The 27,232-nt window shown below is 50.0% G+C and overlaps 1 protein-coding gene across 1 annotated transcript; it reads right to left on the bottom strand.

Annotated features, from left to right (window-relative positions):
* On the bottom strand, positions 1–23,682 carry LOC140898078 (uncharacterized). Its single transcript, XM_073311538.2, is given in 6 exon segments — positions 1–3,215; positions 18,247–19,772; positions 20,142–20,255; positions 21,001–21,127; positions 21,650–21,686; positions 21,688–23,682. Coding segments are annotated over 6 exon segments (4,245 nt in total). The 5' UTR covers positions 21,831–23,682; the 3' UTR covers positions 1–917.
* Between the last annotated feature and the right edge of the window lie 3,550 nt (positions 23,683–27,232).

Genomic DNA, 27,232 nt, shown 5'->3' with positions numbered 1-27,232 from the left:
TTCTTATGAACAAAACTAAGATTTATTAAAAGAAGAAAAGAGAGAGAGTATTGGTTAAAAGATCATTATACACACAGACATGATTAGAGTCCTTAGGTCAGTTTCACTGCAGAGATGGTGCTTTAGAATTGAATAGAATCCTTTTCAGAATCATTTCATCATGTTCTAGTCCAATGTCCAAATGTTCGATATCTGGGAGGTCCAGCTGGACTGGAGATCTCAGTCTTCTGATTCGAACTTCCCCCAAATAAAGCTTAAGAAGATCTGAGATAAAAAGATCAGGTCCCAAGAGTTTTTATACAGATTTTTGCAGCCTCTCGTCAGCACACAGTCCTTGGGTGAACTATTGTTCACTAGGCTTTTGAAGTAAGCTTCTATTTCCTAAACATCACCAGTAATTAATTTCAGGGATTAACATAAGGTAATTATCCATAAAGCAGTTCATAGACAGTTAATCACAAACTTTAAAGAGACATGCAGACGATGACATTATTACACCCAAGTTTCATTTACATGTTAATATTCCCTTTTGATCTCTGACTTAACAGAATACAGCCCTAGACAGGAACCGTTAGGTTCCATTGTTAACCTCTAACAAGATAAAGGTAAACATAGACTACTACAGTTACCATCTCCTTCCATGTCTTTAACAACACAAGTTTACATTTCAAAGCTCAAGCTTATCTAATGTGGAAACACTTTTCTAACATATCTCTAAAGGTTGAATCTGGGTCAATTACATGCAAGTTGCTTAACCCTTTCTCTCCCTAAAAAGAAAAGGAGGACTTGTGGCACCTTAGAGACTAACCAATTTATTTGAGCATGAGCTTTCGTGAGCTACAGCTCACAAGTACTCCTTTTCTTTTTGCGAATACAGACTAACACGGCTGTTACTCTGAAACCTTTCTCTCCCTGTGTCACAGAAGTTTAGATCCTGTGTGGATTCTCCCATGTTTAATGAGGTGTGATCGCTGTGTGAAACTTTTCCCACAATCCAAGCACTTGTGGGGTCTCTCTCCTGTGTGGATTGCCTTATGTTTAACAAGGTTTGACCTCTGTATGAAACTTTTCCCACAGTCCAAACAGCTATGTGGTCTCTCTCCTGTGTGAATTGCCTGATGTTTAACAAGGTCTGACCTCCGTATGAAACTTTTCCCACAGTTGAGGCATTTGTGGGATCTCTCTCCTGTATGGATTGCCTGATGTTTAACAAGGTCTGACCTCTGTATGAAACTTTTCCCACAGTTCAAGCACTTATGGGGTCTCCCTGCTGTGTGGACTGCCTGATGTTTAAAAAGGGCTGATCTGTTTCTGAAACTTTTCCCACAGTCCAGGCATTTATGGGGTCTCTCTCCTGTGTGGATTGCCTGATGTTTAATAAGGTCTGACCTCCGTAGAAAACTTTTTTCACAGTCCAAGCACTTATGGGGTCTCTCTCCAGTGTGGATTGCCTGATGTTTAACAAGGTCTGACCTCCTCATGAAATTTTTTCCACAGTCTAGGCACTTATGAGGTCTCTCTCCTGTGTGAACTGCCTGATGTTTAATAAGGTCTGATCTCTGTATGAAACTTTTCCCACAGTCCAAGCACTTATGAGGTCTCTCTCCTGTGTGGATTGCCTGATGTTTAAAAAGGGCTGATCTGTTTCTGAAACTTTTCCCACAGTCAAAGCACTTATGTGGTCTCTCTCCTGTGTGGATTGCCTGATGTTTAACAAGGTCTGACCTCTGTATGAAACTTTTCCCGCAGTCCAAGCACTTGTGGGGTCTCTCTCCTGTGTGGAATGCCTGATGTTTAACAAGGTGTGACCTCCATATGAAACCTTTGCCACAGACTAAACACTTGTGGGGTCTCTCTCCTGTGTGGATTGCCTGATGTTTGATGAGGTCTGAGCTCTGTGTGAAACTTTTCCCACAGCATAAGCAGTTATGGGGTCTCCCTCCTGTGTGGATTGCCTGATGTTTAACACTGGCTGATCTGTTTCTGAAACTTTTCCCACAGTCCAAGCATTTATGGGGTCTCTCTGCTGTGTGGATTCTCCCATGTTTAATGAGGTGTGATCTCTGTGTGAAACTTTTCCCACAGTCCAAGCACTTGTGGGGTCTCTCTCCTGAGTGGATTGCTTGATGTTTAACAAGGTTTGACCTCTGAATGAAACATTTCCCACAGTCCAAACACTTGTGGGATCTCTCTCCTGTGTGGATTGCCTGATGTTTAACAAGGTCTGACCTCCGTATGAAATTTTTTCCACAGTCCAAGCACTTATGTGGTCTCTCTCCTGTGTGGATTAGCTGATGTTTAACAAGGTCTGACCTCTGTATGAAACTTTTCCCACAGTCCAAGCACTTGTGGGATCTCTGTCCTGCATGGATTGCCTGATGTTTAACAAGGTCTGACTTCTGTATGAAACTTTTTCCACAGTCCAAGCACTTATGGGGTCTCCGTCCTGTATGGATTGCCTGATGTTTAAAAAGGGCTGATCTGTTTCTGAAACTTTTCCCACAGTCCAAGCATTTATGGGGTCTCTCTCCTGTGTGGATTGCCTGATGATTAACAAGGTCTGACCTCTGTATGAAACTTTTCCCACAGTCCAAGCATTTGTGGGGTCTCTCTCCTGTGTGTATTGCCTGATGTTTAACAAGATCTGACCTCCGTATGAAACTTTTCCCACAGTCCAAGCACTTATGGGGTCTCTCTCCAGTGTGGATTGCCTGATGTTTAACAAGGTCTGACCTCCATAGGAAACTTTTTTCGCAGTCCAAGCACTTATGGGGTCTCTCTCCTGTGTGGATTGCCTGATGTTTAAGAAGGTCTGACCTCCTCATGAAATTTTTCCCACAGTTTAAGCACTTATGGGGTCTCTCTCCTGTGTGGATTACCTGATGTTTAATAAGGTCTGACCTCTGTATGAAACTTTTCCCACAATCCAAGCACTTATGGGGTCTCTCTCCTGTGTGGATTGCTTCATGTTTAGAAAGGGCTGATCTGTTCCTGAAACTTTTCCCACAGTCCAAACACTTATGGGGTCTCTCTCCCGTGTGGATTGCCTGATGTTTAATAAGGTCTGACCTCTGTATGAAACTTTTCCCACAGTCCAAGCACTTGTGGTGTCTCTCTCCTATGTGGAATGCCCGATGTTTAACAAGGTGTGACCTCCATATGAAACATTTTCCACACTCTAAGCACTTATGGGGTCTCTCTCGTGTTGGGCTTATCTGATGTGTAATTAATGCTGACTTCCAATTTAAACAGTTTCCGCACTCAAGGCATTGATAGGGTTTCTCTCCCATGTGGCTCCTCCCATGGTTATTAAGAAGTGAGAGGTTATTGAAGCTTTCCCCACGGTCCAAGCATTGAAGGGGTTTCTTTCCAGTATGGATTGTCTGTTGTGTCACACGGTGTGATCTCAGAATGAATCCTTTCCCACATTCGAGGCACTGATAGGGTTTCTCTTCCTTCGGATTTGTCTGCTGGGCTGTGGTATCCTTGTATACTCCCCCACATTTAATAGATTCATCCACTTTCTTCCTTGGGTGGTTTTCCAGCTGCCTCTCTGACCTGTGCCAATTTCCCCAGGCTTCTCCCTCTTTCAGGCACTGGGATAAACTCCCGTCTGCTCTTCCCACAAAGGTCCCCTGTGGTTCCACTTCCCCAGGAACTTCCTCATGATGATTCCCCTCCTCCTTCTCATTCACTCTCTCATCACCTGCTGGGAAAAAGAGACAATCCAGACAGGAGTCATTGTGCTGGGGAGAAAGAGGAATAGCACCAAGGGAAAACCCAACACGCTAACACTGTAAACACTGAGCAACTGGATTTTGCCTCCACATCCCACCTAAATATTCACAGGGAAGGAACGTTGGGAAGGAGACTCCTGCAGCGAACAGGACGGGTGGAGAGCCATGAGCGATATCTGCTGACTACAGCCCTGCCCTGGCTGAGATGAGGAAGAACTAAGGGCTCTTACTCACGCTATATTTTTGGGATTCTCAACGTTTTCCTTCATTCCCCAGATGGTTTCTGTGTCAGTCCTCACCTGTGTGGGGGCCTCTTGGGATCTCTCTTTCCTCGGAGGCCTGGAGATCGGGCACCCACAGCTCTTCCCCTCGTTCCAGGTGGGAGATCAGATCAGGTTTGGGAATGGGAAATCCTGTGCAGGGGGGAAATCAGACCAGATCAGGGCTCATGAAGGATTGAGAGAGTGTCTGTCACAAAGGGCATTCCATGAGTGGTATCTCTCCCCATGCTCTGCTGGGGAAGCACGGAATCCAACAGGACGGGAATATGGTCACTGAGCCGTCTTGGGAGAGGCAGACATCTGGGGAGGTGAGGGGAATTGTTACACCCTCACAAGGAGTTCCCAGGATCTGTGTGCTGTGGGGCCTTGCTGACGCGCACACAGCTCTGGAGATATACCATTTCCTATTTCTAAATCTGCAGAGCCCAGAGTCTTCTCCAGGGTTGGAGCTATTCTCAAGAAGGGAAAGGGAGAGGGATTTTATGTGTCAATAAGAAACAATACAGACAGGACAATGAACGACTTCTGCCCTATTGAATGCAGGAGGGGTGGGCATGGTTTAGCATCTCCATTAGGTTTTGACACCCGTGTCCCATTGAAAGTTTCTCTCACATGGCAGCTGCACATTATGGAACCCATTCTCCTTCAATCTACTGACCAGGGAAGAACCTTACCCGAGTCAGAAATGAAGACACCATGACTTATAATAATTGAGCAGACAGGAATCCCTTACCCAGCGAGGTCACCATCTCATAATTTTCCTGCATGACGTCCCTGTACAGAGCTCTCTGATTGGGGTCCAGCAGAGCTCCCTGCCCTTGGGTGAAATACACAGCCACCTCCTCGAAGGTCACCGGCATCTGGAACAACAAGAGATCCGCACTCAGCACCTGCTGCCCCAGCCACAATCCCACTAGTCACATGGGAAAGGAAGAAAGAAAAAAAAAACATCTCGGAAGCTCTGGGAGGGCCAGAGTAGCAGAATCCCATCCCCATCCTGCTCAGAGTGCCAGGAGTCTTCATGGGGTGGGGAGGTAAGAGCTCCTTGACCCCCCCAGCAGATGGAGCAGGGCAGGGTCTTCTCATTTACCAATTACCACACACCTGCCAGCCATATAATATGGCTGATATGGGAAGCAGAGCTCTGAGTCAGGGACAGGGATAAGAATCCAGACAGCTTCCCTTCATATTTCACAGCAGCCTCTGGCCAGTGGGGTCAGGCTCCAGCACTGGGAGTCTGGAAAACGGTGGTATGCCCCCTCCTACTCAGAAAATCAGCAGGTTTATCACACCCTGTCTCCTCCCTGCCTCTCCCTCCCCCTGCCCAGCAGCTCCCTGAAAATCCCCTACCTGAGCTGGCTCCATCACAGCCATTTCCCTTCCCTGTCTCCTGGAAGACGGGATGATCTCGAGTGAAATCTGTCAGGGCCAGAGGGTCTATTGGGAAGGTTTCAGAAGGGGCTTGAGTCCATGTCACACCCTGATTCCCCCCAGGCTCTCTCCCTGCAGACAGATGCTCTGGACTCTGCCATGCTGGGAAGAAATCCAATTAGTTCATTACCATCCAGGCCAGGCCCCTCCCAGAAGAACTAAACCCACTGGGGCACTTTTAAACTCTCCCCGTAACAGCATCTCTGAGCTGAATGCCGGAAAAAGAGCAGAATCAAAGGAGCCACTTTGGGGGATTCCCCCTGACATTGTTGTGTCACTCCCTCTAACTCTCCCCTTTCCCTCCCAAGTAGTGCCGTGTTCAGCAGAGTCAGCAACTGGTTTTCCCTCTCTCAGCTCCTCCCCTTGTTCCCAGGAGAGTCAGTCTGCCCAGGAGGGTGCAGGGAATGGATCTGGGCAGGTCTGGGAGCTGGGAACCTCCCTCCCCATTTGTTTTTCCTGGTGCCCCTTCCAGTCTCTCCTCTCTTCTTTTTTATCATTGTCCCTCGCCTTAGGAGAAATGGTGACTGCTCCATTGTTGTGGGCTTTGGTCTCATTAGGCAGATCAGCCACTGCTAACAGAGGTTTGAACCTGGGTGTATCCATGAGGGCAGCAGCTCTGGGACGCACAGACACAGGGAGCCCCCTCCCCACGTAGGTCAAACTCACCAGCAGGTCCCTCAAAGGGGCCCTTTGAGCAGAGCCACTTTCCTGCCCGGCTCCAGCCCTTTCCCCCAGGTCCCCCCCATCACCTGTAGGCTCCAGCTTAGGAGCTCGTGTCGGCAGAGCCCGGGGCTGCCCCATGGGCTGGTTCCAGCCACCACAGCAAGTTCCCAACTGGGCTGGGCACAGAGGGGGATTTAACAAAGGTCTCTCCTCTGCTGGATAAGAAGCAGCTTCTAGGTTTGGGCTCCCAGGTCAAAATACAGGAGGCAGCAGCTTCAGACCCAGGGAGCTCAACTCCAGAGCTCTAATATCCTGAGCAGAGAGAGACACACACCCGCCTCCTCCTCTCCCTTAGCAATAACCAGAGCCCTCTGGTGGCAACACCCAATTAACGAGCCGCCTTGGACTCTGCCCCCAGTCCCAGGGCAGGCAGTGTTACCTATCAGCTCTGTGTTCTTGGGGAACCAGGGCACAGTATCCGGCCTGTCTGACTCTTCAAGGACCACCCCGCCCCGGTGCCTCTGCTTGAACCAAAACCAATCAGAAGAAAGACTTACAGAAAGCAATGAAAAGGTGGTGTCCGGACAAGGGTAACGGGATTAAGGCAACTCCCCTAGCCTCATTTTCATAGAAGATGGGACAAGGAAGCACCCCCATTAGCATACAGAATGGAGAACAGAGATTCCAAGGCAAGAACCGCATTGAACTCTGGGACCAGAAAAGCAGGGAAGCACTGCATGATGGGGGAATCTCTGCTCCAGATGTTAACGAACCCACGCCTGCAAATTCTCAATTACCGAGAGACAATTTACACTCAATGATATATTTGCTTTCGACAAACAACTCTCTGTATACTCATTTCATGAGTGATGTATCCAAGTATTCGGATTCTAATATCTACACTGTATTGTTAAATTTATTCCCCTAAATTTGAGTTATTGCTGACTATGTACTTCATGTATCTTTGACTTTTAAAACAAACTTCGTATTAGTGGATATTTCTAAGCACTATACTCAGATGTACACAGACTCTTTTCTTAACCTGTGTATTATGTAATTTTTTTTTAACGTTAGCTTTAATAAATCCTTTATTGGTATCCAAAATACTGAAGCTGCCAAATTGCATTGTGAGCTCCCTTGAAGGAACACTGCCCATAACCAGGAATGATCAGTAACTATTGTCTAGCTTGAACAATACAACTTTGGTATATTCCCTTGAGCCATCAGTTTACACATAAACAAATCTAGTGTTCTTCCTTGAATCATTCTTAGTTCTTAGGATTTAGGCTCCTAATCCCAGATTTATGTGCTTAGCCTGGGGTTTGGGTGCCTACATGCCATTGTGAATCTAGCCCTGTCTCTGTAATGTGGCCACATGTAGCAGAAGCACCTGGGTTCATTGGATGTGAAGAACATCAGGGTCTCCTTCCTTTCAAAACACTTCTCAGAAAACCCTTCCCACACATCAGCCATGAGCATGCTCTTGTGCCGAGCAGCCAACTGATATCCCAGGGTGTGATGAAGTGGGGATGTTCTTAATGTTTTCTTGGAATACTGTGTGTGTGCACCTCAATTTCCCCAATGTGTTACTCAAGCATCAAGGTGGTGGGACACAGGTGTGTGATCACTGTGAAGACCCCTACAGGGCAGGGGTGACTGCAGACTTGCTGCCTGGGCACAGAGAATGACTGACACTCTGTATCCTGGCAAGTGGTGGCCACAGCCCTATGTTGTTGCAAGGATAGGTTCCTGGGTTAATGGTTCTGTTGTGTGGTGTGTGGTTGCTGGTGAGTATTTGCTTCAGGTTGGGGGGCTGTCTGTAAGCAAGGACTGGCCTGTCTCCCAAGATCTGTGAGAGTGGTGGGTCGTCCTTCAGGATAGGTTGTAGATCCTTGATGATGCGTTGGAGAGGTTTTAGTTGGGGGCTGTAGGTGACGGCTGGTGGCGTTCTGTTATTTTCTTTGTTGGGCCTGTCCTGTAGTAGGTGACTTCTGGGTACTCTTCTGGCTCTGTCAATCTGTTTCTTCACTTCAGCAGGTGGGTATTGTAGTTGTATGAACGCTTGATAGAGATCTTCTAGGTGTTTGTCTCTGTCTGAGGGGTTGGAGCAAATGCGGTTGTATTGTAGAGCTTGGCTGTAGACAATGGATCGTGTGGTGTGGTCTGAATGAAAGCTGGAGGCATGTAGGTAGGAATAGCGGTCAGTAGGTTTCCGGTATAGGGTGGTGTTTATGTGACCATCGCTTATTAGCACCGTAGTGTCCAGGAAGTGGATTTCTTGTGTGGACTGGACCAGGCTGAGGTTGATGGTGGGATGGAAATTGTTCAAATCATGATGGAATTCCTCAAGGGCTTCTTTTCCATGGGTCCAGTTGATGAAGGTGTCATCAATGTAGCACAAGTAGAGTAGGGGCATTAGGGGACGAGAGCTGAGGAAGCGTTGTTCTAAATCAGCCATAAAAATGTGGGCATACTGTGGGGCCATGTGGGTACCCATAGCAGTGCCGCTGATTTGAAGGTATACTAGCATCTATGAATATTTCCCATGATTATTTGCTATTAAAAATATGAATTCCAGGGCACAATGACGTCCATCCGCACAACGCTAATGAAGTTTAGGATGAAGAGCTCAGAGTAATAAAAAGAACATTTTTATAAGGAAAGAATTTAAAGGAGTGAAACATCATAGACTGGATGCCAAGAGGAGTCAAACACAGAGGAACAGCCACCCTGGCTAAAACACATTTATGAAGCACTGGGCGGCGTTATGCAAACATAGAAACTGTGGACTGGATTCTTTTAAACACTAAAAGTCAGTGTGACAATGATATTTTTTCGGGGCGGGGGAGGGTCTGTAAATATTGCACTGGATCAAGTCTCCTCTAACATCAGTAACATCGTATACAGGAGGGGAGAGGGGCCCTGTCCAGGCTCTGCGATGCACTGGGCCTTTAAGGACACGGCCGGGGAAATGGGAGCTGAGATCCTGCCAAAAGGGGGAGGAAAAGCCCCTCTGCCCCCGCCTCCCCTGATTTTTGCAAGCACTACAGCTGGCTTACCCCATCTGGGGGTCTTTTACCCCCTGTACCCCGGCTCCCACCCTCCTCAGTGCGCCGTCCATCCCCGTGTGGCTGTCCCAGCCCCCAGCCCGGCCCGGGCTCCCCCCGCCCCGCACACACCGGGGGCTGCGGCAGCTTTCCTGGGCCCGGGGCAGGGAATCGCAGCCGGCTCCGCGGGGAGCAGCCCGGGGCCAAACCCGCCCCCTGCAGCCCGGGGGTGCCGGGGGGGGGCGGGTCTCTCTTACCTTCCCTCCGAGCGGGGCCCCCCGGGGCAGGGGCCGGGCCGGGAAGGGGCCCTGGCCGGGCTGGGGGCTCTGCCCTGGGAGAGGCTCCCGGGGAGCAGCGGGCAGAGCCCGGCTGGAGGTTCCCCTCTCCCGGCTGCAGCCCGGGCTCCGGGCTCCCAGCACCAGCCGCCGGGGCGCGGGGATCTCGCCGGGAGCCAGAGTCCCCGCAGCGGCTGCGAGTCACTTCCTGGGGCCGGGCCTGAGCCCCGCGATCCTCCCCCCAGAGCCGCCCCCCAGCCGCTCCTGGGTCCTAGCGATCAATCAACCCTTCTGCAGCATCCCTGTGCCCGGCTCCTGTTACCCTCACAGACTCTAAGGTCAGAAGGGCCCGTCCTGAGCATCTAGCCCAGGGGTTCTCACCACCAAATTTTTGGTGGCCTCAAGGGTGGGGCTAGCAACCCTTGCTGGTGGCCGCTCTGATGCTTTTCCCTGAAATACTTAATTAACTTTACAAAAAAACCCAATAAATATGCACAGAGATAAGCAGGGGAATGGTCCCCGCTATTGTGGGGAATTTTCCTGGCTTATACACCACCCTGGTGGAATCGAATAGCAGAAGGATCTGAGTCCTTGCTTGAAACAGTGTCCACCACATTGCAACCACCCCTGTATGATAAAAGCCAGGTTCCGGTAAAACCTAAACCTTCATTGGTGCCTGTCAGAACGGGACAAGTAAGTGCACAGGAGGGAAAAGTAGCAAACAATACTGTCACTGAACTGGTTTCCACCTTTTCAACACACTTCCACCTTTGTCTCCCCCAACACAACCAAGTGTCAGAAAACTTTTATACCTTCAAATTATTTGCATCGACCTGTATTTAAAATTCATTTTGGTTTAATTTTTATTCTCTTTTAACTTATGTTAAAGGGAAGTAGTGGTTGCTAACGTTTGTGTTTCTAAGCAGTTAACAAAAGTGAAATTGGCATCACAAGCAAATTACGTCTAAAAAGCTTGGTAAAAATTAAGTTACTAACTCTTTTGCTCAAAAAGTGTTCAGCAAGGGAAAGCAATGCACCTTCTCATGGAAGATTGTGAGCATCTAGTTTAGCCATTAAGCATTCCACTTAGTGTAAAATATTAGTAATGCACCTCAAGTGAAAGTGAATGTCTACACAACAATTGCAAAAGTATAGCTTGAGTTATAAAAGACTTGGTCCCTATTACATTGTAAACACACTAAATTAATCTGTGTTTTAAACTTGGGTTACTAAAAACAAGAGAAATGTCAAACAACCAAACAAAAAACTTTATTATGTTAACTAACGTAAGCTGTTTAAGGTTGCATCCTACAGACCAAAGAGACCAGAAGATATCGTACCACAAAAACACCAGAAGATATCAGTATACAGTGAAGGAACCCGCAAGCATCATGAAAAATGAAGTGCTTTATAAATAAGAGACTGGTCAAATACACCTCAGTCTACCATATATGGACAATGGCTATATGGAGGAGGGATAGCTCAGTGGTTTGAGCATTGGCCTGCTAAACCCAGGTTTGTGAGTTCAATCCTTGAGGGGGCCATTTGGGATCTGGGGCAAAAATTGGGGATTGGTTCCCCTTTGAGCAGGGGGTTGGACTAGATGACCTCCTGAGGTCCCTTCCAACTCTGATACTCTATGACAACTAAGTTGGCAATCAGCTAAAAACCACTGTTTGTTAAGTTAAACTTGGCTACTATGTAAAAGCAACCGTATGAGTACTGTATTGCTGTACATCATTGACAAGGCACATAACATTGCGAAACTGTGTAACCACCGCACAGGTAAAAATTAACAAATGAATGGCCGCAAACAACATGAAGGCAAGGAAAGAACAAAGCGTTAAACAAACAAACAGAAAAGTTATAGTACCTACAAACTGGGTACACAAATTGCCTGTCCGTACCAGTCATAATTTGGGTCAGTGACACTGCATCCTAACAGAGGCGCATGTTATTCAAAACAATCTTCTTCCGTGTCTGGATATCAATACTACATCCTGACACAGCAATACTTGATCCATTGGTTACTGTCCATTCAGTAGGTTATCTGAAAGGCAGCACCCATAAAAAACAACTGGATCTATTTCAGAGTAGCAGCCGTGTTAGTCTGTATTCGCAGAAAGAAAAGGAGTACTTGTGGCACCTTAGAGACTAACCAATTTATTTGAGCATAAGCTTTCGTGAGCTACAGCTCACGAAAGCTTATGCTCAAATAAATTGGTTAGTCTCTAAGGTGCCACAAGTACTCCTTTTCTTTTAACTGGATCTATGTCAACCACTGGTGTGTCACAGAGCAATGCAATCCATGGAACAGAGAAGCTAGCAGCTCTTGTTCCCTGCCCAGCAAAGCTTACCAGAGGGTGACCACCAGCAGTAAGAGTAACTTATAACATACATGGGCAGTACTGTGTAGTAACTAAGACATTTATATATAAAGGCATCATTTGTAGTGTCACGACTTCAAATTCATGTTTTACTTCTCCTATACATAACACTGTGGAACACCCTATAACAATGCCTAGCCCAGTATTTCAAAACACTCAGCTGACTACTAATGATGATACAGGTGATAACTGCAATTGCTCTAATAGGAGTGTGTTTCTATCTGTGTCACCAAAGTTAAAGGGCCAGAGTACACCAGCAGACTGGAAAAACATGGTTATGCTTGGATATAAGGTGGTGTCATATGTACACATACCTATATACCCATATAAGCTACAAATATATACGCCATATCCATATTATTCATATATATTAATTATTTGGGAGTGCCTCTAAGGCTCAATCATAATACTACATTCCTCAGTCATGGTCCCGGGCCTAACATTCCCAGGCCCACTATAAGGGACTACAATCAATTGGAAAATAAAATCTGTCCATCGGTCATATGAAGGAATGTGCAGACCAAGGGACAGATGGGGCATGAATGTATGGATGGCAAAGTAAGTTGACCACATAACAGTGTTTAGCCCACTGGGTCATCTTCAGTCCATGCATTATGGTTCTCTGGGATGATGGGTAAACATCCTCCCCATAAAAAAACAAAAAGTGGGGGAATGTAGTAAGAAGAGGGCCTGAAACATAAGCCCATGTATCAGAGGCCTGGTATGAGGCCTGAGGCCTGGGCTAAAGTAGTCGAAACTTGGCTGATATAAACAATGTTAAGTTGTGAGGAAGAGGCAGGCTCTGCTCACAGAATCTGGCAAGAGCAGGGCTGATATTACAGAAACACACATACCTAAGAAGTACTAGGCACAGGCCATGCATGCAAACACATTCTAGAAAGGTGGTACCAGAACACCTCAATACCAGCACATTCCCCAGAGATAGAAGGAACATACTGACCCATCCTAAAGATAAGGTCATGATGGCAGCATGATGAATAGGGATGTTTTGATCGAACCAACACGCACAAGGCAATGGGTAGCACCCTAATATGTCAGAGGGTGGCACCCTGGTAACGTCAGGAGCAATACGTAACTTGTTCGTATTGGTGTATAAAAATGCATCTCAGAGGAAGTGTCTTTGTCCAGCCTCAGGGGCAGTGGAAAGTCCCTCCAACTGACTGAGCTGGGTTCGTTGTTATAAGTGTACATGCATTAGTGGTCCGGTAGAATCTGAGGGATACTAGGACCATGCTTTGCCGATAATAAACCTGGCTGGGTGCCTTCGTACCTTAATGGATTTTGTGGTCATTGGGCGGTTCGCTCGAGGTCTGCTGTGCCAGCTACCTGCACAGAGCTGGGACAGCACACTAACAGAACACACACACGCAGCCAAACGTCTGACAACATAACACGCATCATAATGGGAGAGGGGCACTGGGTCCAAAATTGAGTGAGTGGCATTGTGAGGTTATAGCATCATTCAGTCAATTTCAGCCCTCGCACCGACCAGCTCTCAACATCACTCTCTCAGCAGTGTTCCTCCCACCCCCTGCCTGAAATGGGGGTGAGCCTAAACCAAACCCGAGTGGGTAGCGAACACAGCTCCTTCTTACCCCTGTTGTGGGGCAGGCTCCTGAGGGCCCTCTCCACCCCCACCCCCGGCCAATGAATGGAGCCCCAGACTCATTCCTAGGTTGCCTATGCCTTAATCCAGCCTGGACTTCCCTTGATCCCTCCAGGATAGGGGTCTGGAGGGGTGGGCAGTGGAGGGAGTTGATTCAGTAGCTGTTGTGTGCAGAGGGGTCTGGGCCCTGCTCAGAGAGAGGAGGCCGTGCTCCAACTCTCCCTTTGTTCATCCTGGGTCACGAGCTGCTGCCTCCTCCATTAGGATCTGGGAGACTGAACTGAGCTAGGTCAAAAATAAATCTGAACATTGCCTGGCTCTCAGATAGCACTTTTCATCAATAGATCTCACAGCCCTTTGACAAAACACACTATTATCATTCCTACCCACAACTGCTCTACCTAGGTTCAAAAAAATGCCTCCCCAGGCAGCTTGACTCTCCTTCCATGGGAGGCAGGCAAATGGGAAATGCTAGCCAGAGGCGACTTCCCTTTTAGATGACAAATTTTCCCCACAGACCCATAGAAGAGTCTGAAAACCTGAAGAACTGGAAGCTCTGGCATGACCCTAAGAGCTCCTCAATGTCAACTGGAAAAGGGAGCATCGTTCTATGACAGCAACGCCTATCAGGCCTGACAAACTCACTACACCTAATGCACTGCTTTCATAGTATTTACCCACAATGGGTCATGGGTGGTCTCCAATAAAGGCTCATGTCACACTGTTCCTCATGATCATTACAAGAAGTGTGAGCAGATGATCTTTAAGGAACTATGTTTATATACTGGAAAATATGTTTTAAAGTCTGAATCAAAGCAGGGTAGACAAACAAGTTTTGCCAGACAAAGGGATATCGAGTCATCTGCCTCCCACGATTCATATGTAAATGATGTCTTGTAGGTGAACACAACTGAAGCCCAGTTTGCATATAGGACCAACAGAAAAAGCACACTGGAGAAGAATCAATGGGAGGGAGGTACACTTCAGCAGTTTACTGGACTATATCTGGGGGACAAGAATTGCACCCTGCAAGCCTTCAGGAAGCAAACAGGAGAGAACGTTTTGCATTCATAAAAAGGGGGATCCCAGCGGTGGTGACTGGTGACCATGGGAGAATGCTTTAGCCGTGGATTTTACTTGTTAAAGTCAAGCTCCTGTTATAGCTTATATTTGATGTGTAACCAGTTGGTCTTATTGCTTGGTAATAATCTCCTGTTTGTTTTCACTAAAACTATATCTCAGTGCTGTGATGTTATATTGGGGCTGATCCTCAACTGAATCAAACAAGCTGGTATTGTCCCTTTGGGGCCGGCTTACCTGGGAATTTCTGAGTGTCCAGTGGAGAGGGGCTGGACACTGCAGAAGGACACGTCAGAGGAGCTGGAGGACGAGGTCATGCCTAGTGTTAACCTGCAAGGCAAAGTAAGGACTGGCAGAGCCCTGGGGAGTTTGGGTGGGGAGCTAAAAGGCTGGAGGTGACAGGGAACTGACACGCAGTTCAGCAGAAGCATGTCTTCCTTGCACTGAGGCACAGGGAGCGGTGGGATAGCAAGGAGATTCACAGTCCAGGGCATCCTGGAAAAACATCACAGCCAGATCCTGCAATATTTGGCGCTCAGGGATGGCAAAATAACACCTCCCAGGCTGCTGCTGTGTCCATTAAAGACCCATGGCTCCCGCCACATTATTAAAGACAAGGGACACTGGGAGTTTGAGAAACTAAATTCTACTTTATTCTTTTCAAAGCAAGAAATAAAAGCTAAATCCCCACCACCACTACCACCATCCAATGCCCAGCTTGGCACCGTGCATTTCAGCCCCAGCCCAGCACACTGGTGCTCCAGCCACACATCGGCCCCAGGGGAAGAGGAACAAGTTAAAGCTAGTATAAAAACACTCACAATCCATGAGAGAGGCATTTGCCTTCCCTCCTCCTCTCAGCAATGGGGAGACAGCGACCCCTCTCCCCATCAGTCCTCCTGGGGCATCATTAGTAGCCCTTTAGAGTTCAAGGATGACTTCACCCAGCACTTGTAGGACATTTCCTCTCTTTCTGGGACATGTGCAGTGAGTTCACAGTTCTCAGCCTCAGCTCTCTGGCTCACAAGAGCAAAGAGTGCCCTTTCAAGGACCTGGCCACCCACCCACCCTCTCCCCATCCTAATTGTATCTCACATCTCTGCAGGGATCAGGCAATCACTTCCTTCCCCATTTCAGTCTCTGACTCTCGGAGTGCATATCCAGCACTCGCCCTCAGTGTTTTTATTGATAGATACTAATAATTGTCATTGTTCAAAGAACAAGAAAATCTCATGACACAGGCTCGGGAAACGTGAAAAGAAAATCAGAATGGGCTATTTTGGCAAATGATCATTTGTCTTTTGAAGTCACATCTGAGCTCCATTCTCTCAACTAATCTAATATTAAAATATGTGACAGAATAGCCTTTGGGAAAGAGAGAAAACCCCACAATGCAGGGTGGGCTACAAACCATTTTCCCATTCATAAAGTGAAATCCCAGAGAACCTTAAAACTCAGAATCTGGAGAACAAATTTACCCATTTTCTTCTGAACAGGCTAAACCTGCTTTATTCACCACAGCCGCATTATTTGGCTGTGTTATTAAATAAGTTTTAGCATCATCATAATAAAAGAAAAAGGAAAAAAAGACAAACCTAACCAAAAACGTCCTGTCTACAGATGATCTGGATTTGGCTGGAAAAACTCCAGATGCCACTTTACCAATAGATGGAGGCTCGGATTGAAACTGTGCTTTGGGGTTCATTTGAATTTCCCCTTCAGGAATGTGGCATTTTCTTCGCCAGCACCCAGGGGCCTGATTGAGGATCAAAAAATCAAAGCGTGATTCCTAAGCATGGTGGGCAAAGGACACTGCGGTAAATGACACAGATGAAGGTGGAGGGGTAGAAAGGGAAAAGGATAAACTCTCCATAGCTTGGGCAGAGGCTGCTCTGTGAGAGAAGACGGGTGAGGTTGATGGGGGCAGGAGGGAATCCCCCAGAGTCATCCAGTCCCTCTCAAACTACACAGAAGATAAAACACCACATTATTTTACTATCCCTGCTCCAGCTGTTTTAGAATCTATTGAATTCTGGTGTATAAGAACAAAATAATTAAATGCTTTTCAGCATAACCTGGAGCAGTGTGAGGATGTCTGGGAATGAGACAATCTCACTGCAAAGAGGGCACTTAGTGACTCTAACCATCACTTTGCTAATGGGGGTTGGAATAAACTGCTCAGGGTCAGTCTAGACTAGCAAAAAGGGTGGAGGAACAAAGGAGACGGCACTAGCTAATCCCAACTTTTCCTGCCCTAGACAGACACTCGGAGGCTGATATTATCACTCCCAATTGATTCCCTCACCGTAAGGCACAGGTCCCCAACCTTTTACAGAAGACTGTGGCGGGCGCCGGACACCCCTCCGCCAAAATGCCACCACCGGTTAAGAAGCGTCGCTGCCGAAATGCTGCCGAGAAACGGCAACGCTTCTCGGTGGCATTTCAGCAGCGGGGTGTCCTGCAGGAGCACAAAAATGCCATGGTGGGTGCAATGGCACCCACAGGCACCGTGTTGGGGACCCCTGCTCTAAGGTCACCCCGCAAGCTGCTGGCAGAGTGGGGAATAGAGCTTAGGTCTCCTGTGTCCCAGGCCAGTGCTCTTTCCACTAGGCAACGCTGCTTCCCTCTCAGCGGCTGATGCTGCTGTAGCAGAGGTAGGAAATCCAGGCTTCCAAGAAAATGCCCAGTAGGAATCTGTCTCTGCTAATGGTGCTGTCTGAATGCAGAGGGGGCAGGGAGAAGGGGCAGAGGGGGAGAGTGATGAGAGGCAGCACCTCTCTACCCCTGTGCTCTCCCTCACCTCTTATCCCATCATCCCCAAACACTCAATAGCCCCAGCACCCAGCTTCCCCTGCTTCCCAGCTCCCCCAGCCCCAACCATTCAATCCCCAGTGTCGTCCCCAGAACCCATCTGCCTGGTCCCTCAATATTTGATTCCCCAGAGCCCAGCACTATGGGGAATTTGGGGAGGGGAGGAGTTACCAACCCCCAGGGACACTCCCCCTGCAGGGACCAGCCCCAGGTCAGTAGGGGAGCCCAGCCCAGGGCCTGGTGGAAGATGGGGGGTGGGGACAGGGGTCTAGACTGAAGACGGGGCCTGGCCCAAGTGTCCTTCTCCTCATCTCCATGCCAGGGGGATCCTGGCTGGGAAGGGAAGAGAGAGGGGGGAACTTCAGCCACGCAGCGGGAGTGACTGGAGGGGTTTCTCTCTCCCTTCCCCCACCTCTGGCCCATCAGCTCAGCAGCCAGGGCTGCAGCAGGAGGGGGAGCTCATGGGGGCTTCTCCTTCTCTGCTTGGGGTTTGCTTCGACCAGGCAGAACCAGAGGGTCACTGACCAGCTGAAGCTCGGCTGATGCTGGATCCTCACCGCAGTGATGGGCAGCTGGGTCCTTGGGAGCCAAACGCCCCTGATGTTTGTGGGAACGAGGAAATGGGTTTGTCACCATGGCTAGCCCTAGTCAGTGCTTTGAGAGAATTTCCCTGTTGTGCGGAGGAGACTCCCATGTCCAATGTGGTGTTAGCTCCACTTGGAGCATTTTTCACACTGAGAATATCTCAGAGGTTTCTTCCCTGTGTGGATTTGCGGATGCCTGATACTCTGGGAGCACCAAAAGGAACCTTCTCTGACATTCAAGGTCTCTTTGTTGTGTGGATCACTGATGCGGGAAGTCAACTTGAATCTTTTCCTACAGTCAAGCTATTTCTAGGGTCTCTTACATCATTGTGGATTCTCTGATGTTTGGTAAGGGCTGAGCTCTTACTGAAACTTTTCCCACACTCAAGGCATTTAAAAGGTCTCTCTCCCATGTGGATTCTCCCATGTTTAATAAGGTGTGAGCGCTGAACGAAAGTTTTCCCACAGTCCACGCATTTATGGGGTTTCTCTCCCGTGTGGATTCTCCCATGTTGAGTAAGGTGTGAGCGCTGACTGAAAGTTTTCCCACAGTCCAGGCATTTATGGGGTTTCTCTCCTGTGTGGGTCTTCTGATGTGTACTAAGGCCTGATTGCAAACGGAAACTTTTCCCACACTCAAGGCATTTATAGGGTTTTTCTCCTGTGTGGATTCTCCCATGTTTAGTAAGGTATGAACTTTGGCTAAAACTTTTTCCACACTCAAAGCATTTATAGGGTTTTTCTCCTGTGTGGATTCTCCCATGTTTAGTAAGGTATGAACTTTTGCTAAAACTTTTTCCACACTCAAGGCATCTATAGGGTGTCTCTCTCGTGTGCAGTCTCTGATGTGCCATACGGAGTGACCGCTGACTAAAACTTTTCCCACACTCAAGGCATTTAAAGGGTGTCTCTCCTGTGTGCACTCTCTGGTGTATAATAAGTAGTGACTTCTCAATGAAGCTTTTACCACAGTCCAAGCATTTATGTGGTCTCTCTTCTGTGTGGATTCTCTCATGACTAGTAAGTTTTGTTTTGTCAGTGAAACTTTTCCCACAATCGAGGCATTTATAGGGTTTGTCACCTGTGTGGATTCTCTGATGCTTAATAAGGTGTGAGCAACGAATGAAATCTTTCCCACACTCATGGCATTGAAAGAGTCTCTCTCCTGTGTGGATTCTTCCATGTTTAGTAAGGGATGAACTTTCGATAAAACCTTTCCCACACTTGAGGCATTTATAGGGTCTCTCTCCTGTGTGCAGTCTCTGGTGTATAATTAAATATGGTTTCCTAGTAAAGCTTTTCCCACAGTCTAAGCATTTATAGGGCTTCTCTCCTGTGTGGATTCTGTGATGTGCCATAAGCTGTGATCTCTGACTAAATCTTTTTCCACACTCAAGGCATTTATAGGGTCTCTCTCCTGTGTGTAGTCTCTGGTGCGTAATAAAGTTTGACTTCTCACCAAAACTTTTCCCACAGTCCAGGCATTTATGGGGCTTCTCTCCTGTGTGGGTTCTCCGATGTCTAATAAGGAATGCACTAAAACGGAATCTTTTCCCACAGTCAAGGCATTTGTAGGGTTTCTCTTCATTGTGGTTTGTCTGCTGGACTGTGGTTTCCTTGGGATCTTTGCATCCTCCACCACCTTGAATGGATTCATCCAGTTTCCTCCACGGATAGCTTCCCAGCTGCATCTTTAATCTGTGTTGATCTCCCCAGGTATTTCCCTGTTCCAAGCACTGGGAAAAATTCCCTTCAGCTCTTCTCAAAAACATCCCCTGCGGTTTCACTTTCCCAGGACCTTCCTGCTGCTGATTCTGCTCCTTGTTCTCACGCACTGTCCTATCACCTGCTGGGAGAGAGAGAACCCAGACAGGAGTCACTGCCTGTGCTGGGGAGAAGGGACCGAAAGGGGAATAGCAAAGAGGGAAAACACAACACAGTGACTGTTGGGCAGATGGAGACACTGGATTCTGCCTCCTCATCCCACCCAAACACTCCCAGGGAAGGAAAGTGAGGGAGGAAATTCCTGACAGCTAACAGGGTGGGTGGGAAGCCGTGACTGATATTTGCCTTGATCATATGACACCTGCTGACTGCAGCCCTCACCTGGGTGAGAGGGGGAAGAACTGAGGACTGTCGTTCACAGCACATTTTTGGGAGTCCCAGCTTTTTCCTTTACTCGCCAGATGTTTCTGTCTCAGTTTCCCTGATTCCTCACCTGTGCAGGTGCCTCTCGGACTCTTCCTTTCTTCAGCGGCCTGGAGACCCGTGACCCATGGTTCTTCCCCTTGTTCCAGCTGGGCGATCAGGTCAGGTTTTGGAATGGGAAATCCTGCTCAGGGAGTGAAATCAAGCAAGGTCAGGGTGCATGGTACATTGGTAGAGTATTTGTCACAGGGAATATTCTCTGAGTTTAGCCTGGCCCTACGTGGGATTGTGGTAACTCAGACCTTTTGGGAGTAGCAGACATCGCGGGGGGAGGGGAGGGGAGGGAGGTGGGAGGAGGGGTGTTGTCATGACCTCATGAGGAGTTCTCAGGGTAGATGAGCTCTGGGGGACTTACTGGCTCACACAGCTCTGGTGTTAAACTCCTGCCTATTTCCAAACCAGCACATCGGTGCTGGAGCTAGGGATGCTGGGGGAGCTGCCAGACCCCCTGGCTTGAAGTGGTTTCCATTCTATCCAGGGTTTACAGTTTGGTTCAATGGCTCTGAGCACCCGCACTGTACAGATTGTCCCAGCACCCTGGAGCCTGCAGCACTGAGAGCCCGCCCCAGCGATGGAGCTCGTCCCAAAATGGCAGATTAACAGTGTGTGAAGGAGAAACAATACAGGCAGGGCAATACTCTGCTTCTGGACCCTTGAAAGCTGGAGAGATGAGGATGAATTAGCCTGTCCATTAGGCTTCTGACTCTCCTGTTCCCTCGAATGGACTATGGAGATGAAAGTCTCTCACAATGGAGCTGTGGACTTTGCGACCCTCCTCCTCAAATCTAACTGACCAGGGAAGAATCTGACCAGAGTCAGACAAGCAGACCCCACAACTTCTAATAACCGAGGGGATGGGAATTGCTTACCCAGCGAAGTCACCGTCTCGTAGTTCTCCTGCATGACGTCCCTGTAGAGGGCTCTCTGAGCAGGGTCCAGCAGAGCCCCCTGCCCCTGAGTGAAATACACAGCCACCTCCTCAAAGGTCACCGGCATCTGAAGCAACAAGAGTCTCCCACTCAGCACCTGCTGCCCCAGCCACAATCCCACTAGTCACGGGGGAAGAGGTCCAGAAAAGCAGAATCCTACCCTCACCCTAATCAGAGCAGCCAGGAGGCTTCAGGGGGTGGGGAGAAGGTGAGAGATCTTTGTGCCCCCACAGCAGACGGAGCAGGGCAGGGTCTTCTCATTTCCCACATGCCTGCCAGCCACAGGCTGATACGGGAAGCAGAGCTCTGAGCCAGGACAGGAATCCCCCCAGCTTCCCTTTGTATTTTACAGCAGCATCTGGGTAATGGATCTAGGCTCCAGCACTGGGAGTCTGGTCAGTTTTCCCAGGTCTGCCCACGGGGGTGTTTCCTGTTTCAGAAATGGGGGAATGTCCCTCCTGCCAATGGGCCTATTTTAGAAAATCAGGCCTAGGTTCAATGTGTCCCAGAGAGTATATCACACCCCGTGTCTCTCTTGCCCCTCACCCTCTACAACATCCTCTCCTGCAACTGCCTGAAAATCCCCTACCTGAGCTGGCTCCATCACAGCCATTTCCCTGCCCTGTCACCAGTGAAACGTGGATGCGATTCCTCAGCCTGTCAGGGTGAGAAGGATGATGGGGGAGATTTCAGAAGGGGCTTGAGTCCATGTCACACCCCGATTCCCCCCAGGCTCTCTCTCTGCAGACAGACGCTCTGGACTCTGCCATGCTGGGAAAACCCTCAGTCACTTTATTCCAACACTGACATGGCTCCTCCCACCAGCACTGAGCCCCCTGAGACAGTTTTAAACCCCCCAGGGACAGAGTATCTAAGACAAATGCTAGAAAAGAGCAGACTCAAAGGAGCCACTTTGGGGGATTCCCCCCGACATTGGCCCCAAGGGCAGTGTGTCCCTGTGTCAGCTCTTCACCTTGTTCCCAGGAGAGTCACTCTGCCCAGGGGGATGCAGGGAAGGGATCCGCACAGGGCTGGGAACCTCCCTCCCCACTTCTTGCTCCTGCTGCTCCTTTCGGTCTCACCATTCCCCTTCCTGTCTCCATCCCTGCCTCCTCTGCCTGGGAGAACTGGGGACTGTCCCGTTCCCATGGGCGTTTGCTCTCCAGGGTGAGCCTGGCTGTGTCACTGAGAACAGCAGCTCGGGGACCCACAGACTCATGGGGAGCCCCTCCCCCTCCTCTACAAACTCACCTGCAAGTCCCTGAAAGGGGCCCTTTGTGTGGAGTCACTTTCCTGCCCCGCCCCAGCACTTTCCCTATGTTCTCTCTCCTGCCCTGCAGGCTCCGGCTCAGGAGTTGGTGTGGGAAAAGCCCAGGGTTGCCTAGGGGGCTAGCTGCAGCCACCAGGGGAAGTCCCCATCTTGGCTGGGCACAGAGAGGACTTTAATGAGGTCTCTCCCCAGCACAGACCCATCCTGGGGGAGCAGCAGCTGCTCAGTCTGGGCTCTAGGATCACAAGGGAGGAGACAGCAGATTCTGACCCAGGAAGCTCAACTAACTCCCGGGCGCTAATATCATGAGCAGAGAGAGAGAGACAGACACCAACCTCCTCTGCCTTAGCAGTAACCAGAGGCGCCCCCCATGACTGGGCCTCGCTGAGCTGCCCCCGCAGACCCCAGGCACAATTCAGCAGCTGAGAATTTCATTTGCCCACCAGGACTCACACCAGAACAGAACCAGAGAACCACTTTGAACCGGTATTTATTAATGGAACTGGAACCAGACTTAAACCATCATTTTTCCTCTTACTCAGTCAACCAGAATCGGAGTCGAACTTGGGAAAAAAAAATGTCCACTAATTAAAATAAAGTTTCAGCAATTTTTCAGCTCCATAGTTGACAAAATAAAATAAAACCTACTCTGATATCACTCGTTATAAAACAAGACAACAAAACAACACCCAGACATGTGACCGCTACCGGAATGGAAGGAGAAGGGAAGGGGGCAGCCCACAGGAGCAGGGAGGGAGGTGGGAGAGAAGAAATGGGGGGCTCCCTGGTCCCAGAAGTTAACAGTAACTCTTCAAGCCCAAGGAAAAAGGCTGCTCAATTTTTATTCCCCTTCGGCAGGCCTCCTCTCACCTGTCCTCATCCCTTGGGGCAGCACCTCCCTCCAGTTGTCCCACCTGAGGCAGGCCCCATGCCCCAAATTCAGTTCCACACTGAAGCAAGCCATAGGGCTTGCTCCCAAACAACCCCCTCCCCCTTCTCGGGCACTGCCTGGTAACAGAATTATTTTGGGGTGTCTTGAACTGGAAATGAATACACTGACTGCAACTGAACCCGAACAAAACCCCAGTTCCACTCCTTGCGGCTCGCAGTGTCTCTGGTTGGACACTGAATCCTGCTCTGAAATCAGACCAGCACCTGTTCAGTCCTGACAACCCAGGTGTCAGACCCCCCAAATGAGGAGATTGTCTTTAAACGCAAATATGAAATTGGGAGCAGGGTGTGTGTGTGTGGGGGGAGGGATTCTGGGTGGACATTTGCCTGGTAAACTCATGGCCCTTTCAGGGAAGTCTCCTGCCTGCCCCCTACCCCTAGGGTGACTACCTTTCAAAAGGCAAAAGCTAGACATATGCAGAAGCCCCGCCCCCTCCATGGCCCCACCCCCTGTCCCCCAAGGTCCCACCCCCTGAACCTCCTCCTCTTCCTGAGGCCCTGCCCCCTGGCCAGGCCAGGATGTGATAAGAGCTGCCTGGGGAGCCCCAGACTCTCCAGCTGCCCTGGGGAGTGGGTACACAGGCCAGGGGCTGCTCTCAGGAAGCCCAGCTCCCTGCCCAGGGGAGGTGGAGGTCTTGGGCTCCCCAGGCAGCTCTTATCACTGCAGCCTTGGCTCCCTGGGTGACTCTTATTATGGCCCAGATCTAGCTTCTGGCCTGGCCAACCGGTGGGACTTTGGAGGGGACGGGGAAAGAGAAGGAGCAGGGCCTGGGGCCGTGTGGCCAAGGGGGGCTAAGGGGGAACAGGCTGGTGCCCCTGAGCCTCGGGCAGAAATCCGGGACAAATGGTGTGCGGGAGTCATTCAGCCCTGGACAGGGACTTAAACTCTGTACTTCAGGTCTCTCCTGCCCAATTCGGGCTGGATGGTCACCCTGCCCACCCCCCACTGCTGGTTTGGCCATTTCTAGGGGGAAAATCCCCACTGGCTGCTGGGCAGGGCAGACCCCTCACCCCATGGGGTGGGGAAGCTGCTCCTGTACCTTAACCCTGCCCCTGGGCTCTCCCTTCCCCCGCCAGTCTCCTCTTGCTCTCAGCATCTTCCCCCAGCCTCCCCTCCCTACAGCCCCCCTTTCCTTCGCAGTGACTCCGATTTACATCTTCCCTCTATTCCAGCCTTGTTCCCCTCAGCCCCATAATCCCCCCCCCCCCCCGCCACTCCGCAGCTTGATTCCCAGGCACTGCCCCATCCTCCCTTCAGTGCAACCACTGCCCCCCCGCCCCATCCCATCCTGCCCTGGATCCCCCTTCACCCGCCTCCTGCCCTCTCACGCGTCCCTGTTCTCCCCGCTTGCCGACGCCCCCCGCCCCTCTTCTGACCCCTTCTATCCTGCCCCTTCCCCCGGGGGTGGCTCCCCCCCCCCGCCCCGCACACACCGGGGGCTGGCGGCAGCTTTCCCGGGCCCGGGGCAGGGAATCGCAGCCGGCTCCGCGGGGAGCAGCCCGGGGCCAAACCCGCCCCCTGCAGCCCGGGGGTGACGGGGGGGGGCGGGTCTCTCTTACCTTCCCTCCGAGCGGGGCCCCCCGGGGCAGGGGCCGGGCCGGGAAGGGGCCCTGGCCGGGCTGGGGGCTCTGCCCTGGGAGAGGCTCCCGGGGAGCAGCGGGCAGGGCCCGGCTGGAGGTTCCCCTCTCCCGGCTGCAGCCCGGGCTCCGGGCTCCCAGCACCAGCCGCCGGGGCGCGGGGATCTCGCCGGGAGCCAGAGTCCCCGCAGCGGCTGCGAGTCACTTCCTGCTGCCGGGGACTGACCCCAGCGATCGCTCCCCCCAGAGCCGCCCCCCAGCCGCTCCTGGGTCCTAGCGATCAACCCAACAAATGCAGCATCTCTGTGTCCGGCTTCTGTTAGACCAGGGGTCAGGCAACCTTTCAGAAGTGGTGGGTGGAGTCTTCATTTAGTCACTCTAATTTAAGGTTTTGCCTGCCAGTCATACATTTTAATGTTTTTAGAAGGTCTCTTTCTATAAGTCTATAATATATAACTAAACTGTTGTTGTATGTAAAGTAAATAAGGTTTTTAAAATGTTTAAGAAGGTTCATTTAAAATGAAATTAAAGTGCAGATCTTATCAGTTTAGTGTGATCCTTGCCCTTGCTTTTCCTTCCTGAGTTTTCCAATGTCTGGCACGTATTTAAGGTGCACACAGGCTTCTGAGTGATCAGTTGTTAACCGGCTCTGAGAGGGACAGAGGACAGATTTCATGTGTGAAAATACCTGGTCACACAGGTATGTGGATTCAAATGCTGAATGCAAACGCAATTTTCTTCAAACAGTTAAATTTCACTGGCAGGGGTGTCCAGCAGGTCAGAATAGAGGCCCCATAATCTCTCTCAGTGGATTCAAGTGCACTCGGCAGATCTCCAAACTTTGATGCCCACAATTCTGAGCTTGTTAACTGAATGAGCTGCATTTCAAAATCTTCAACACCCATCCACTGAAATACAGACAAATCCACGTTGCTTTCGTTGAACTTTGCCGGTTTAATTAGAAAAGAAAGCACTGGGCCAAATCGCTGGAAATCTTGAAATCTGTGAGAAAATTCTGATTCCAGTTCTTGCATGTACGTTCTAATCTCAACGTCCAAGGCAGTGCGCTGTTCCACGTGGCGTGAGAGTGATGTAAGCAGCAAATCAGGACTTAAAAATATCCCAGTACAGTGGAGCTGGAACAATTTTTAAGGTGAGGGTGCTGAGCTGTGCTCCCTCTTGCCCCTGTCTGCACCCCTCACTGCCCCAGGCTGGGGTCAGTGGGCCACAGCTGGGCGTAGCTGTAGAGCCCCGGGCCAATGGCTGGGACCCCAGGCCAGCAGCACAGCCCCCCAGACCGGTGGCCGGGACCAGTAGTGGGCTGAGCGGGGCCGGCGGACGGAAACCCAGGCCAGCAGCAGAGCCCCCAGGACTGGTGGCCAGGACCCAGGGCTGGCAGCAGGCTGAGCGGGGCCGGCAGACAGAACCCCAGCTGGCAGGGGGCCAGCGGCCGGTACCCCAGGCCAGCAGCGGAGCCCCCGGGACCGGTGGCCAGGGCCCAAGCAGTGTGAGTGCCACGGAAATTCAGCTGGCATGCTGCCTTTGGCACGCGTGCCCTAGGTTGCCTACCCCTGTGTTAGACTCATGGACTTTATGATCATCTGATGAAGTGGGTTCTAGCCCACGAAAGCTTATGCCCAAATAAATTTGTTCGTCTCTAAGGTGCCACAAGGACGCCTCATTGTTTTTACAGTCAGAAGGGACCATCACAAATCAATTATCTAGCCCAGGGGTTCTCATGACCAAATTTTTGGTGGCCTCAGAGTGCAGCCAGCAGCTCTTGCTGGTGGCTGCTCTGACGCTTTTTCCTAAAATACTTAATTAACTTTAGGAAAAACCATGAGATTTGCACATAAGTAAGTGAGGGAACAGTCCTGCTATGGTGGGGAACTTTCCTGGCTTATGCACCACCTCGGTGGAATCGACTAGGAGAAGGATCTGAGTCCTCGCTCCCACTCCCTTTACCCAGAGACCTGCCTGACCTCGAGCACTCTCCTTCCACTGTTCTGTGAGGCAGAGTCTTTGTAAACCTGACAAGGCTGGGCCCAGGATTCCTGTGGGACTCAACCCCCAACCTTGTCATGATCACTCAGGACAGGGGCAAGGGTGTTCCCACTGTGGGGTGCTCTCTTCATTCTGGAAACTTCCCTGCCCTCTTCTCTGACCATCGCATAGAGTTCAGAACGAATACAATTTATTAAACAGCAAGTAATAAAAAAAAAATTAAGGAAAAAATGGGAAAGGTGCAAGGTAAACGCAACATCCTGCTCTGTGGGCACAGGGAGAACCACAAACAGGTGTCTCTGGGATGCCAGGGCAGTTCACAGTCTGTTCCTCACATGTGCCAGGCCTCCTGCCCAGCCCCTGGCAGTG

The sequence above is a fragment of the Lepidochelys kempii genome, chromosome 14 (genome assembly GCF_965140285.1).
Source record: "Lepidochelys kempii isolate rLepKem1 chromosome 14, rLepKem1.hap1, whole genome shotgun sequence".
Taxonomy (NCBI): Eukaryota; Metazoa; Chordata; order Testudines; family Cheloniidae; genus Lepidochelys; species Lepidochelys kempii.
This window is presented reverse-complemented; position numbering and strand designations above follow the sequence as displayed.